Source organism: Equus caballus, chromosome 6 (genome assembly GCF_041296265.1).
Source record: "Equus caballus isolate H_3958 breed thoroughbred chromosome 6, TB-T2T, whole genome shotgun sequence".
NCBI lineage: Eukaryota > Metazoa > Chordata > Mammalia > Perissodactyla > Equidae > Equus > Equus caballus.
In genome coordinates, this window is record NC_091689.1 from 48,893,588 (window position 1) to 48,909,940 (window position 16,353).

General features: G+C 37.9%; 1 protein-coding gene and 1 long non-coding RNA gene across 6 annotated transcripts in view; both read left to right on the forward strand.

Moving 5' to 3' along the window:
- Window positions 1–5,695, forward strand: part of A2ML1 (alpha-2-macroglobulin like 1) — a 74,278-nt gene extending 68,583 nt beyond the window's left edge. For 3 of the 5 annotated variants that reach the window (XM_070270973.1, XM_014740589.3, XM_023643099.2), the window contains 4 exons: window positions 143–211; window positions 4,190–4,292; window positions 4,729–4,770; window positions 5,268–5,695. In XM_070270973.1, the coding sequence (XP_070127074.1) occupies window positions 143–211; window positions 4,190–4,292; window positions 4,729–4,770; window positions 5,268–5,290 (237 nt within the window). In that variant the 3' untranslated portion in view covers window positions 5,291–5,695. Of the gene's footprint in view, window positions 1–142; window positions 212–4,189; window positions 4,293–4,728; window positions 4,771–5,262 lie in introns of all 5 variants that reach the window. The other 2 variants (XM_070270974.1, XM_014740588.3) reach the window with 1 other exon arrangement.
- A 1,233-nt stretch (window positions 5,696–6,928) lies between these two features.
- Window positions 6,929–10,424, forward strand: LOC138924771 (uncharacterized). Its single transcript, XR_011439982.1, has 2 exons — window positions 6,929–8,827; window positions 9,997–10,424. It is a non-coding gene; the product is annotated as an uncharacterized lncRNA (long non-coding RNA).
- The last annotated feature ends 5,929 nt before the right edge of the window (window positions 10,425–16,353 follow it).

Here is a 16,353-nt window from a genome sequence, read left to right on the forward strand (position 1 = left end):
CTGTAATAGTCTCGGTCCCTTTTTCTTACCTTTTCCGCAGTATATAGTGTTTCCTTGATCATGACAGAGCTTTGGAAGATTACCCTAGGGGATAGGGAACGCTCTGGCTCTCAGTCTCCTTTTTTTCCCCTTTCTTATTCAGCTTCTCCAGCAACCACTGGTGAAGAAGGTTGAATCTGGAACTGACACACTTAACATTTACTTGGAAGAGGTAGGTATTCAGGAACTGAACCAAGGAGACTGATGGTAATGTATCTTCGTGACTTCCCTTCTAATCTATATGTACTAGTGTCACAAATACAGGGATGAGGGACCTGAGAGAATGAGTCCACAAGCACATGATGAATTCTACCTCCATGCTGGTATAGCATAAAATACCCTCATGCACCTCCAGGGCAGCACTGTCTAACAGATACAAAATGTGAGCCATCTATGTCATTTAAAACTTTTTAGCAGCCACATTTTGAAAAGTAAAGAGAAACATAAAATTAATTGTAATAATATATTTTATTGAAACTTATGTCCCCAAAATATTTTCATTTCACCATATAATTAATATACAAAAATGTTAATGAGATATCTACATTCATTTTCTTTCTTACCACATCTTTGAAATACATCTTTGATGTATTTATTTTATGCTTATGGCACATCTCAATTCTGACTGGGCACATTGAAGTGGTCAGTGGCCACCTGCAATATGACTGCTCTAGAGTATAACATAGTGGTTAATAGCAGGAGCTTTGAAGCCAACTGTCTGGTCTAAAATCCTCGTTCTATCATTGGTTGCATAACTTTGGGCAAGTTGTTGAATGTCTGTTTCCTCAGCTGTAAAGTGAGGGTGGGAGTGGTGAAAATAGTTATCTATCTCATAGAGCTATTGAAAGAATTAAATGACTCAAGATGTGAAAATATTTAGAACTCTGCCTGGTGTAGAGTAAGCCCTCCATAAACATTAGCTATTGATATTATTTTAATTTAATGTTAATATTAATTAGACTTATTTTGTGTAACCTTTCATTTCAACAAAACAAGAAATTCTCAAGTACTAGTCATGTTCTACAAATTGTTACAATACCTATTTCATCATATTCTATTCAACACAAGGAACAAAGGTAACCTTATTGTATAACTGACAGACAAGTGTATCCCAAATTAAAATTTACTGTTGTTAGTAATATCCATTTGCAGCCCTCTGCCCCCAAACCAGCTCATTCCTCTAATTGCGGTTTTCTTTTTCCCAGGCAGCCAGGGGTTTGTTATTTTGAGTGAGCCCTGTATAGTTTCTTTTGAGACAACTCTGGTTAAGCTGTCAGGAACAACCCTAAAATCATGATGTAGTTGTTTAAAATCTTTGCAAAGTTTATGATGTTTTCATATACACCTCGTTTGAGTCTCACCCAGCAGCCCTCCTTATATATCATGAGACTGAGGCCTGAAGGGATAGAGTAAGAATGGCTTGTCTAAGTCAATGTTTGTCAGTGGCCAAGGTGGAGTAGAACCTGGGAATTTCAATTTCCACAATACCATTCCTGAGACTGTAATGACCTGCTCATCAGTGTACCCAGCCAAATTTGTCAGTCAGCTGCTAATCTGAGATATCAAGTCTAATGGTCTAAAGGCCACTGTTTGTAATTATATCTATGATTATTTCCCCTTTCTGTGTATCTTCTCCCCTTTTCTCCTGATCAGTTTCACCAGAGAAAAATCTTATTCACATTTAATAAGAATAGCTTTTGGTTTTATTCATCTTCTCTGTTGTTTTTTGTTGTTTGGTTGAATTTGTGCACTATTTCATTAATTTCTTCCTTATCTTTATTATTTCTTTTCTTCTTTATTTTGGATGGGAGGAAAGGGGAAAGATATTTTTTGTTACTCTTTTTCTAACTTCTTAAGTTGAATCTAAATTTTGTTGTTTTCAGTCTTTCTTATTTTCTAATGAATTTAAACTATGAGTTTCCGTCTGAGTACATTCTATCTCTGTCCCACAATTTTTGACAAGAATTTTTTTCATTACTATTTAGTTCCATACCTTCATGATTTGGGAAATGCATGGGATTTTGAAAGCCATGTTTTTCTTATTAATTTTTAATTTTATTGCATTGTAGTCTTCATGATAGTGATCCTCTGGAACATATTCAAGTTTCTTTTATGACCTAATTCACGGTCTTTTTTGGGAAATGTTCAGTGTGCACTCCAAAAGAATGTCTATTTCCTTTCTCAGGTATAAATTTGATCTAGATCTGAAAGTCCAAGATCATTATTTCTATTGTTCATGTCTTTGATATCTCTGCTTATTTTTCTGCTTGATCTAACAGTTTCTGAAAAGGGTGGGTTAAAATTTCTAATTACAATTGTTAATTTATCAATCTTTCTATGCAATTCTATTAGTTTCTTTTTCTTTTTTTTTTAAAGATTGGCACCTGAGCTAACATCTGTTGCCAGTCTTTTTTTTCCCCCTTCTTCTTCTTCTGCCCAAAGCCCCCCAGTACACAGTTGTATGTTCTGGTTGTGAGTGCCTCTGGTTCTGCTATGTGGTATGCCACCTCAGCATGATTTGACAATCAGTGCCTTGTTCGTGCCCAGGATCCAAACCAGCAAAACCCTGGGCCGCCAAAATGGAGTGCACCAACTTAAGCACTAGGCCACGGGGCCAGATCCAGTTGTTTCTTGATATATTTTGCAACTACATAATTAGTTGTGTGTATTTTTATGAACTTATATTCTTATTCAATTTCCCTTTTATTAGTATATACTGTCCTTTTTTTACCCTTATTATATACATGTGTGTATATCTTTGTCTTGGATTCCATTTGGTCAGCTATTAAGACCAATCCCAGCCTTCTTTTGGCTTATGTTAGTTATTTACTTGAAATATTTATGGTAAATAAATGATGGACAAGAACAGTGGTCCTAAAAACTTTTAGTTTCAGGACCCCTTTATATTCTTAAATTACTGAGGACCTCAAATTGCTTATGGTGATGTAGGTTATATCTATTGATGTTAATCACATTAGAAACTAAAACTGAGAAAATCTTAAAATATTTATTAATTTATTTAAAATAACAATAATAATCTTACTACGTTTTTATTTAAATAACTCTTTTATGAAAAATAACTGTATTTTCCAAAATTAAAAAAATGAGAATAGCAGATTGTTTTATACTTTTTGCTTTAATATCTGGCTTAATTAAAGACAGTAAAATTCTCTCGTCTGCTTCTGCATTTGATCTGTTGCAATACTACACGTCACGTAGCCCCTATGCACTTATAAGAGAATGAGAATGAAAAAAGCAAATAATGTCTTAGTATTATTCCAAAAATAATTCTGATTTTACAGACCCCCAGATATACTCTTGGGGATCCCTGAGAGTTCCTGGACCACACTTTGAGAAGCATTGTACCAAAAGAATCTTGGAAATCTCTTCCTCTTAGGCGTTTATAACTCCATATCTAAATTTATAACTTGAAACTTGTTTTCTTGTTATATTAATTTATACAATTGTCTTAAATTCTCCATTTGTTTACTTATTCAACAAATATTTCTTGAGCAACCAGTATATGCCAGACACTCTTCTAAGTGATGGAGATGCAGCAATGAAAACAATAGACATGATCCCTATCCTTAGAGTTGATATTCTATGGGAGAGAAACGATATTTGCAAGTTTTAAAAAATTACATATATGTTTGTACACACACACATGCTCAGTAGTGATTTCAGTAGTAATAAATGCTATTCAGGATAAGGGAATAAAGAGTGATGGTAGGGGTAGCCCAGGATGTGACTATTTTAAAATAAGCTGGTCAGGAAAGGCCTCTCCAAGAGATGTAATCTGAGCAGAGACATGAATGAAGAGAGAAAACCAATAGGGAGCATGAAGCTGTTGGAGTAAAATGGAAGTCTCTTTGGCCACTTCAATTAATTTAGTGGAGGAGCAATGGGTTAGTGTAGACCAAGAATGGAGGGAACAATTTTACAGAAGGACCAGGAAGCTGTAAGATCCTAAGAAGAAAGAGCCAGAAAGTCAGCAGGAGGCAATATCTTTAAGACTGGCATAGGTCAGAAGAGACAGGTAGAAGAGTTTCAGAAAATCTGTGTGAAGACAAGAGTCTTTTGACCTCCATATTACATAGAGTGTTGTTTTCACTTTAGTTGTATTGTGATATTTTGTCTGTCTTCCCCACAGCTCAGTAAAAAGACTCAGAGCTATACATTCACCATCAGCCAAAGTGTGTTGGTCACTAACTTGAAACCAGCAACCGTCAAGGTCTATGACTACTACCTACCAGGTGAGGGCTGAGATTTACCTGCATCTCCCAACACATTTCTGCCTCATTCTTCATGATCTCTCTCTTAATTTTACAAATACTCCTTCTCAAGCCAAATAGCACATAATTATATAATATAATCTCCTAAAACATTTCAATTCAATTATATGCCATTTTAAAAAGTCTTCTGTACTAGAGAGGTTTTGTATGATATGATCCGTAGACCAAAAGAACAATATGGACCATTGTTCTCTAAGGGCTAACCATTCTCAAGATTTCTGCTATGATTAATAATTTACCAAGAGCATGCAAATATTAGTGATTGGAGCCTTCCTATAATTCTGAATATGCTCATGACCTGCAGGGATCCTCTGAAAAGCAGTAGCTTTTAGGAAAGATTTTCTCTCCGAATGTATGAGGCCCACGATGCAATAATATATGCCATTTCACTTCACAGATGAACAGGCAACAATTCAGTATTCTGATCCTTGTGAACAAGGTAAGCCCAGAGGGGAGAAGCGTGGGCATTTGGGGTAGGGTGGTCTTATTCAAAAGTAAAGGGACCCTCTTCTGAATTACTGTTATTGTCTTTTCGAAGCTCATTTTTCATAGAAAGCAGGCTTTCCTTTTTTGACCTAAACTCTTGAAGAAAGAATAACAATTTCTGTTGTTCACATCAGAAAAAGCTAGTAGTGGCATTTGTATGAAGAGTTTTCTGTGATTTTTAAAAACAATATTTCCTATCAGATTGAAAATTGATGAACTTTTCCTAATTATTTTTACATTGTACATCTTTGTTACATAAAAATACTAAGACAGGTTACCTGATTCTTCTCCCCTGAGATAACACTATTAATAACCTCATCATGCATTTGTGAGATTTTTTTTCTTAATAAAGTTGTCAACTCTCATGGGAAAAAGCTCTCCTATAGCTGTGAAAACCTGAATACATGATGTTTTCTTCCATTTTTGTTTTTGTTTTTTTCCCCAGGATAGAAGTTGGAAAGAAACTGAATTAATCCTCTGTGACGTTACTGGACAGCATTCTTCAGCCTCTTAAAGCAGAGCTCATTCAGTTAAATAATTTGATTTCTCTGATTGACTAGAAAGTAGATAAAGATGAACATGCCGGAACCTCAGCTACTTTCTACCACTTTTTAGACGCATTGGTGCCAGAATAAAGGGTTGGGGGAGATGGGATAGGGATAAAAACAAAGGGGGAACTACATAGCAAAGATCATTGCAGGAGGAGATGAGGTTTAGCCTTCTCTTTAACCATTTAGAGGACTCTCCAGAGAGGAGATGGTAGTAGAGGGTGATCCAAGGAAGATGAGAATGTCCTCCTGGAGATTAACTTACAGGAAAATGTAATTTAGGGCTTTTGGAATAGACTGAAAAAATAAATTTCCTTTTTTGGGAAAAAATCCATGTACTAGGCTCTGTACATATTTTTGTGGATATCAAAGGTTCTGTTTAAGGATAATAATCTTCCTTTGACAAAAACTCACAATTTGACTTCTTCCTTAAACCTTTTGACCCAGACTTCTCAAAGAATCATGTTGAAATTCAGGGAGGGATCAGAGAAGAGAATCGTAATTAACTGGCCAGTGTTCCGCCAGCCCATCACTGCAGGGCAAACAGTGATTGATAACAAGAAAAGTGGGCGGCCAGGATTCCCTCTCTGTCTCTGCTGTTCTCCTGCATGATCAGTCCCAGCCTTTCCCACACAGATACCTATCATTGTGTAAGCTCTTCCTTGGAGCGATATTTTTGTCGCGGAAACAGAGGTTTGGAGGCAAAGGGATGGGGGAAAAGATGAGTGATATTTAAGAGAGAAGATTGTCTAGGTAATTACACTCTAGGAAATTACACCCTAGGTACTCTTTTACCCTAAATGTCCACACTCTGATCTCACTCCTCTAGATCATAAACTCTGATAGAAAGAGTCAGGGAAAAGTAAGTCCTTGACTAGAGAGAGTTGAGAGATTCGAGAGAGAGATTTCCCTAAGCTCAGGGCCACACTTGCATAAACGATTTGTCCCCTGTCTGCACCACCCTAGACTCTGCCCTGGTCCTCCTAGGAGGTCCCAAAGTGAGAGAGGCTGGGGAACATAGCCAGAGGAGGTCATCCCCAAGCCTCCCTTATACTTTGGTATCGAGAAGAGAACGGTGAGCACTCTATAGAAAAGAGGGCAGTCGTGAAAGCTCCTCCTCTCACTGAAAGCCCCACCCCTACAGTTTGGGTCTGCAGCTCCTACTATAACTTTCCATTTTTTTGCAATGGAGGGAAGTAGTAATCCTCAAGACTGAAGTTCTATCTGGACAGGATACATTTTAAATGTTTACAGAAACTCTTTATTCTTTTATCTTTGGGGTTTCAGAGAGGAGAAAAAGAATATTCTTATGACTTAAATGATCAACTATACTGTATAAAAGGCTATTTACCAGAAGATGTACATTGTTCAACTTACTGAAATGTAAACATTTGTGCATATTTGAGAAGCAAGGTGATTGTAAAGAGTAAAGTCATATTGTATTATAGTACTTACAGCAAATACTCAATACATATATTTATTATATGCCAGACACTTTACAGGCCTGGGAATGCAAAGATAAATAAAATGAGGTTTCTATCCTTAAGGAGCTCACAGACTAGTACAGAGAGAAAGCAAACAAAGTTATAATACAGTGTGACAAGAAAGTAACAATAGAAGAAGAGACAAAAAGCTATGGGAATACATAGGAGAGGTACCTTCCCAGACTGAGGTGAGGGGGTGGTCAGGAAAACCTCCTCCAGGTTGATGCCTGAGCTGGATGAGCAACAGCCGGGAAATGAAAGAGGAAGCAAGTTTTGGCAAAGGGGGCTACATGTGAAAGGCAGAGAGGCGGTAGAAAACGATATTTCACCCAAGTAGTTCAGTGTACTCATGGATAGCGAGCGTGTGTGTGTGTGTGTGTGTGTCCTGGAAGTTAGACTGGGGAAGTAGAGAGAGGTTAGATCAAGACTTGCTTCTTAGAAAGATCATTCTAGGGGCCGGCCTGGTGGCACAGTGGTTAAGTGCTCACGTTCCCCTTCGGTGACCCTGGGTTCGCCAGTTCGGATCCCGGGTGCAGACATGGCACCATTTGGCACACCATGCTGTGGTAGGCATCCCACATATAAAGTAGAGGAAGATGGGCATGGATGTTAGCTCAGGGCCAGTCTTCCTCAGCAAACAGAGGAGGATTGGCAGCAGTTAGCTCAGGGCTGATCTTCCTCAAAAAACAACAAAAAAAGAAAGATCATTCTAGCAACAGAGTGAAGAATGAAGTAGAGAAGGGTAAAGCTGAAGACCTTGAAACCCTTTAGGAAGCTGCTGCAGTAATCCGGGTAAAAGCTGGTGAACCGGCAGTGGGGATGAAGGGGGGTGGGGGCATATTCAAAAGTTACTCAATTTAGCAGATAGCATCAGGAAGACCTAGTGATGTCAAAGGCGAAAGGCACCAGACGATTAAGGAAGTGGTTTTATTCAGGCTATAGCAACACAGAACATGTTCATTAATAAGGAATGTCTGATAGAAAAAGAAGGGGACCTGAAGTTTTATAGAGGTAGGAAAACAAAGGAGTTATGCATGAATCTTATTGGAGTCACGAGGAAGGGTAGAAATGGTTCTTTTCATGGAATACTTAAGAGAAGGAGGTCTGGAAGTTAGCTATTTCCCCAGAACACAAAAGGTAGGGGGGTTTTGGAAAACAAAAGGATGGGAGAATTTCTTAACTGGCCCATTTTGCAGAAGCACAGCGCTCAGGTAAAGCTCACCGCTGGCAATGACTAATTGGATGTAAGACAGGAGAGCCACAGAGGAGTCTGGGAAAACTGCCAGAATTCCAGACTGTAGACTCTATAGGAGAGGAAAACTATTCCTCTACCCTCTTATATTCAGTAGCTGGGACCTGTGAATTAAACTGGTAAAAGACAGATTAACAGGAGAAGTTTATTTCACATGCACATGGTCACTTCACAGGAAAAAAAGTGAAAATCCTAAGAATTGGTTAGGCCCCAGGGCTTATATTACCATTTTAACAAAGAGTTAAATTTTAACAAAGGATTAAATTGTGGAGAAGGGATGAAACAATGGAAAAGAGCTTTGGGCTTCTAGAGGTGGTAAATTGTGGGAAGGTAAATATATAGGGGAAAGGAATGGAAGATAAAGGCTATTTTAGTAAGGTTTGTCTACACAGATACAAGTCAGTGCCGGCTTCCATCTTCCATGATAAGGGTTGTTCTCCTCCTGCTATGGAAGGGAGACACCTTCACAAAGGGAAATCGATACCCTGCTTTCAGGCAGAAAGGGGAAGGGCAGAGAGTTCCTCCTGTGTCTGTCCCTCTAGCTCCATCTTTGGCCTTCCAGCCTCACACTTACTTCTCCAGGAATCCCAAACTACATTTAGTTCCCAATTTCTACTATGCTCTCTGACAATTTTGGTATATGCTTTCTATTATGCTGCTTGGAAAGCCTTTCCATCTCTCCCGCCTGGAGGACTTCCGCTAGTCCCATAAGGTATGGTCTTCAAGGTGTGTGTTCTACTCTAGCAAGTAAGTCTCCCCCAAGAACCCCCCTCTGCCTCTACAGCACTTTGCTTCCCACTGAGGACTGACTAGGTTCACATTTTCTGTTAGCCCTCCCATCTCCCCACCAGAATGGAAGGTCCTTGAGTGTTGGTACCCTATGGTATACACTTCTTTTTTTTTTAATTTATTTTATTATTATTATTATTTTTTAATTGCAGTAACATTGGATTATAACATTATATAGCTTTTGGATGTACATTGTAATATATTTCAAATTCTGTCTAGATTACATCATGTTCACCACCCAAAAACTAATTATAGCCCATCCTTCACATGTGAGCTTAAATCAGCCCTTTTGCCCTCTCCCCTCTCCCCTTCCCCTATGGTAACCACCAATCCAATCTCCATTGCTATGTGTTTGTTTGTTGTTGTTTTTATCTTATACTTATGAGTGAGATCATACAGTATTTGACTTTCTCCCTCTGACTAATTTCACTCAGCATAATACCCTCAAGGACCATCCATGTTGTCACAAATGGCTGGATTTCATAATTTCTTATGGCTGAGTAGTATTCCATCATGTATAAATACCACATCTTCTATATCCATTCGTTTCTTGATGGGCATCTAGGTTGCTTCTAAGTCTTGGCTATTGTGTATAATGCTGCAATGAACATAGGGGTACAAGAATCTTTATGCCTTTGCATTTTCAAGTTCTTTGGATAAATACCCAGCAGTGGGATAGCTGGATCATATGGTAGATCTATCCTTAATTTTCTGAGGATACTTCATACTGCTTTCCATAGTGGCTGCACCAGTTTGCACTTCCACCAGCAGTGTACGAGGGTTCCCTTCTCTCCACACCCTCTCCAACATTTGTTGTTTCCTGTCTTGTTAATTATAGCCATTCTGACCAGTGTGAGGTGATACCTCATTGTAGTTTTGATTTGCACTTCCCTGATAGCTAATGATGTTGAGCATCTTTTCATATGCCTGTTGGCCATCCGTATATCTTCTCTGGAGAAATCTCTGTTCAGATCTTTTGCCCATTTTTTAATTGGGTTGTTGGTATTTTTGTCGTTGAGCTGTATGAGTCCTTTGTGTATTTTGGATATTAAGATGGTATACACTTCTAATGCCTTCCCATTATCCATTCTCTTCTTCTGCATTAGCAAAAAGCGCAATTTTATCTGGAGCAGCAATGTGCTAAACTAAAATATTCACCTTCTCAGAATCGCTTGCAATTAGGAATGTGGCAGAATTCTAGCCAACAAAATGTAACTGGAAACCTCTGGAAATAAATCCTTTCTGAATAAAATGACAAATCTTCACAAAGGGAAAACTTTTGGCCATCTTCTTCCTGACTGGAACAAGGACAAGATTCCTGGAGGAAGAGCAGCCATTTTGCAGCCATGCAGATAAAAGCCATATGCTGAAGAAGAGAGAGCAGAGAGATAAAAGGAGCTGGGTGACATCGCTGATGCAGCCTGGACTGCGTGCTCTTGGATATTTTGGATAGACAATGAGAAAAAGAAATGGTTTACTTTTTATTTTTTTACCTTTTTATTGAAGTATAATAAACTACAGAAAGTATACATTTCGTAAGTGTGTAGTTCAATGAATTTTCACCAGTTGAAAACATCCATGTAACCTGCTTCTAGAACATTACCAGCATCCTTGAAACCCACTCTCCAATTTCAGTCACCAATCCCCAAGAGTAACACAACACTGACTTCTAAGAGCAGAGATTATATTTGCCTGTACTCTTTGCCTATAAAAATAAGAATATGTAAGAATATGTCTGGTTGCTTCTGGCTTATTTTCCTCAACGCATGTTTATCATATTCATTGATATTGTTGTGTGTAGTTACACACCATTCGTTCTCTTTTCTTTTCTTTTTTTTGAGAAAGATTAACCCTGAGCTAACTGCTGCCAAGCCTCCTCTTTTTTCCGAGGAAGACTGGCCGTGAGCTAACATCCATGCCCATCTTCCTCCACTTTATACATGGGATGCCTACCACAGCATGGTGTGCCAAGAGGTGCCATGTCCACACCCAGGATCCGAACTGGTGAACCTGGGGCTGCCAAAGTGGAACGTGTGCACTTAATCACTGCACCACCGGGCCGGCCGCACACCATTCATTCTCATTGCTGCTCAGTATTCCATTGTATGAGTATAGCTCAATTTATTTATCCATTCTACAACTGCTGGCAAGTTGGGTAGTCTCAGATTTTTCTTCCTATGAATAGCACTGCTCTGACTATTCTAATACATGTCCTTTTGTGAATATATTGTATGTGTTAATATTGAGTGTATACCTAGCAGTAGGTAGGGTCATAGGGTATACATATGTTCTACTTTAGCAGATACTACAAAACCACTTTCCAAAGGGTTTGAACCAATTTACACTCTCAACAGCAATGTATGAGAATTCGCTATTCCACACTTGTGCCAACACTTTGTTATTTCCTGACTTGTTTATTTTCGCCATTATGGTAGGTGTACACTGGTAGTGCATTAGTTTTTAATTGGCGTTTTCTTGGTAACTAATGAAGTTCAGAACTTTTTTTTAAAAAGTTTATGGCCATGTGGATATCCTCTTTTTTAAAAAACAGCTTTATTGAGATATAATTCTCATACCATACAATTCACCCATTGAAAATGTACAATTCAATGGTTTTTAGTATATTCACAGATATGTGACCATCAGCACCGCCAATTTTAGAATATTTCCATCATCTCAAAAAGAAACCACATACCCTTTAACAGTCGTCCTTTATCCCCCTACTCTCCCTCCCTGACCCTAAGCAACCACTAATCTACTCTCTGTCTCCACAAATTTTCTTATTCTGAACTTTCATATGAATGTAATCACATAACATGTAGACTTTTGTGACTGGCTTCTTTCACTTAGCATACTGTTTTCAAGGCTCATCCAAGTTGTGTCATCTATGCTTCATTCCTTTTTATGGTTGGAGAATATTTCTATGGCCTGCCATTACATTTCTACTGTATGGATATACCACATTTTGTTTATGCATTCATCTTTGGAGGGATATTTAGGTTGTTTCCACCTTTTTACTATGATGAATAATGTTGCTATAAACATTCTCGTAGAAGTTTTTGAGTAGATATATGTTTTCATTTCTCTTGGGTTTATACCTAGGAGTGGAATTGCTGGGTCATATGGTAACTCCATTTTCAATCATTTGAGGAATTGCTAGACTGTTTTCCAAAGCGGGCATACCATTTTGCATTCCCACCAGCAGAGTATGAAGGTTCTAACTTCTACACATCCTCATCAATACTTATTGTTATCTGTCTTTTTGATTCTAGCCATCCTAGTGGCTATGAAGTAGTATCTCGTTGTAGTTGTATATCCTCTTTTCTAGTGTCTTTTAAGTCTTTTGTCTATTTTTCTATTGAGTTGTTTTTCACTTGGAATTCTTTATATATTCTAAATAAGAGGACTTTTGTTACATAGATATATTGCAAATTTCCTCTTTCAGTCTATGGGTTGCCTTCACACTTTTTTATGTGTTTTTGGTGAACAAGAGTTCTTAATTTTAATACAGTTCAAGTGAGTGCTTTTTATGTTCTATTTAAGAAATCTTGGTATACTCCAGGGTCACAAAAGTGTTTTCCTTATGTTGTCACCTAAAAGCCTTTTTTTTTTAACTTTCACATTTAGATATACAATCCATTTGGAATTAATTTTTTAAATTGAGTTCATAATAGTTTACAACATTGTGAAATTTCAGTTGTATGTTATTACTTGTCTGTCACATAAGGGTGCTCCCCTTTACCCCCTGTGCCCTCCCCCCAGCCCACTGCCCCCAGTAACTACTGAATTGTTCTCTTTGTACATGTGCTTATCGTCCACATATGAGTGAAATTATGCAGTGTTTGTCTTTCTCTGTTTGGCTTATTTCGCCTAACATAATACCCTCCAGGTCCATCCTTGTTGTTGCAAATGGGACGATTTTGTCCTTTTTATGGCTGAGTAGCATTCCATTGCATATATATATACCACATCTTCTTTATCCAATCATCAGTCAGTGGGCACTTGGGTTGCTTCCATGTCTTAGCTATTATGGATACTGCTGCAATGAACATAGTGGTGCATAATTCACTTTGAATTGTTGATTTCATGTTCTTTAGATAGATACTCCATAGTGGGATAGTTGGGTCATATGGTATTTTTAGTTTTAGTTTTTTGAGGAATCTCCATACTGTTTTCCATAGTGGCTGCACCTGTTTGCATTCCCACCAGCAGTGAATGAGGGGTTCCCTCTTCTCCACAACCTCTCCAACATTTATTATTTTTTCCTTAGTGATTATAGCCATTTTAACGGGTGTAAGGTGGTATCTTAGGGTAGTTTTGATTTGCTTTTCTCTAATGATTAGGGATGTTGAGCATCTTTTTATGTGCCTATTGGCCATCTGTATATCTTCTTTGGATAAATGTCTGTTCATATCCTCTGCCTGTTTTTTGATAGGGTTGTTTTTTTGTTGTTCAGTTGTGTGAGTTTTTTATATATAATGGAGATTAACCCCTTGTTGGATATATGATTTGCAAATATTTTCTCCCAGTTGGTGGATTGTCTTTTTGTTTTGATCCTGGTTTCCTTTGCCTTGCAGAAGTTCCTTAGTCTAATGAAGTCCCACTTGTTTATTTTTTCTTTTATTTCCCTTGTCCAAGAAGACATGGTATTCAATAAGATCCTTTTAAGATCAATGTCAAGGAGTGTACTACCTATACTTTCTTCCAGAAGTTTTATGGTTTCAGGTCTTACCTTCAAGTCTTTAGTCCATTTTGAGTTTATTTTCATGTATGGCATAAGATAGTGGTCTACTTTCATTCTTTTGCATGTGGGTGCCCAGTTTTCCCAACACTATTGAAGAGACTGTCTTTTCCCCATTGTATGTTCTTGGCACCTTTGTTGAAGATTAGCTGTCCGTAGATGTGTGGTTTTATTTCTGGGCTTTCAGTTCTGTTCATTGATCTGTGTGTCTGTTTTTGTACCAGTACCATGCTGTTTTGATCACTATGGTTTTGCAGTACATTTTGAAGTCAGGGATTGTGATGTCTCAAGCTTTGTTCTTTTTCTCAGGATTGCTTTAGTTATTTGGGGTCTTTGGTTGCCCCATATGAATTTTAAGATCCTCTGTTCTATTTCTGTGAAGAATGTCATTGGGATTCTGATTGGGATTGCATTGAATCTATAGATTGCTTTGGGTAGTGTGGACATTTTAACTATGTTTATTCTTCCAATCCATGTGCATGGAATCTCTTTCTATTTCTTTATGTCATCATCGATTTCTGTTAATAATGTCTTATAGTTTTCATTGTATAGGTCTTTAACTTCCTTGGTTAAATTTATTCCTAGATATTTTATTCTTTTTGTTGCAATTGTAAATGGAATTGTATTCTTGAGTTCTCTTTTGCTTAGTTTGGTATTGGAGTATAGAAATGAAACTGATTCATGAGTTGATTTTGTACCCTGCAACTTTGGCTGTAGTTGTTGATTATTTCTAATAGTTTTCCCATATGTAATTAAGTTTTGCATCCAGTGTGAAGTAGGGGTCAAGATACATTGTTTTCCTGTGTTGAATTATCACTGTCTATTGAAAGACCATCTTTTCCCCATGACATTGCATGTTTTGCTTTTATCATAAATAAGGTAACCATACATATGAGAGTTTATTTCTGGATTCTACAGTAGTCCCCCCTTATCTGTGGTTTCACTTTCCACAGTTTCAGGTACTGCAGTCAACCACAGTCCGAAAATATAAAATGGAAAATTCCAGAAATAAACAATTCATAAGTATTAAATTGCAAACCATTCTGAGTAGCGTGATGAAATCTCATGCTGTCCCCCTCTGGCCCGCCCGGGACGTGAATCATCCCTTTGTCCAGCGTATCCATGCTGTACAGGCTCCCTGCCCATTAGTCACTTAGTAGACCTCTTGGTTATCAGATCCACTGTCTCAGTATCTCAGTGCTTGTGTTCAAGTAACCCTTATTCTACTTAATAACGGCCCCCAAGCACAAGAGTAGAGATGCTGGCAATTCAGATACGCCAAAGAGAAGCTGTAAATTGCTTCCTTTAAGTGAAAAAGTGAAAATTCTTGACTTAAGGAAAGAAGAAAAGTCATATGCTGAAGTTGCTAAGATCTATGGTAACTTTTATTCAGTATACTGTTATAATTGTTTTATTTTATTATTAGTTACTGCTGTTAATCTCTTACTGTGCCTAATTTATAAATTAAACTTTATCATATGTATGTACATATAGGAAAAAACATAGTATATAAAAAGAATATAGTATAAGGTCGGTACTATCTGTGGTTTCAGGCATCCACTGGAGCTGGATGCCTGTCTTCCCTGTTGTGTTTTGTTTCATTCTTTAGTTTGCCTATCCTTGCAACAATACCACACACACACACACACATACCCGCTACAGTTTTACATATTTATCATATGTATGGTATCTGGTAGAATAGTCTTCTAGTTTTGTGATTCTTCTTGAAGATAGCCTTAGCTATTTCCGGTCTTATGAATTTAAATAAGTTTGTTAATTTCTTCAAAAAACCTGTTGAGAATTTAGGACAATTGCTTTGAAGCTATAGATTTGCAGATTACTGACATCTTTATAATAAAAAGCCTTTCAATTTATGAATATACTCTATCCTTCGATTTATCAAGGTCATCCTTAATTTTTCTCAGCAGTCTTTTGCAGTTTTCAATGTAGTGGTGTTGAACATCTTATACTAGATTTCTTTCTAGGTATTCAATTTTTTTGATGCTAGTAAGGTATTTAAATTTATTTTTCTATTTGTTTTGTATTTGGACTTGAATCCATCAACCTTTCTAAATTCACTTATTGTTCTGATTTTTTCTTAGATTCTTTTAGATTATCTAGGTACACAACCCTGTAATCCATAAATAATGACAGTTAGTGGACTCTGGCACACCACTTCCATCTACTCCTGTTCAGGAGAGAGGCACTTATTCCCCCAGTTGCTGAGAGTGTTAACAGCTAACAACTTACAGTTGTGTCCTCTCAGGACTATTGCTTTCAGCTGTTGTCCTCCACTTTCCAGGGACAGCCCATGATCAACAACTGACTGATGTGGGGGATAAAGACTCTGCCTTCTGGGGCCGGCCCCGTGGCTGAGTGGTTAAGTTCATGTGCTCCGCTTCGGTGGCCCAGGGTTTCACTGGTTCGGATCCCGGTGTAGACATGGCACCGCTCATCAAGCCATGCTGAGGCAGCATCCCACATGCCACAACTGGAAGGACCCACAACTAAAAATATATGATTATGTACCTGGGGGCTTTGGGGAGAAAAAGGAAAAATTTTAAAAACTCTTTAAAAAAACAAAGACTCTGCCTTCTTACCTCAATTGGGGAACACTCTGCACAGCCATCTCCCCTCCAGGGCTCTTCATGAGATTTGTCGTGACTGAATTGTAGCCCAGTTTCTCCCCTTATCAACCATAGGTGTTGATCTTGAGAACTTT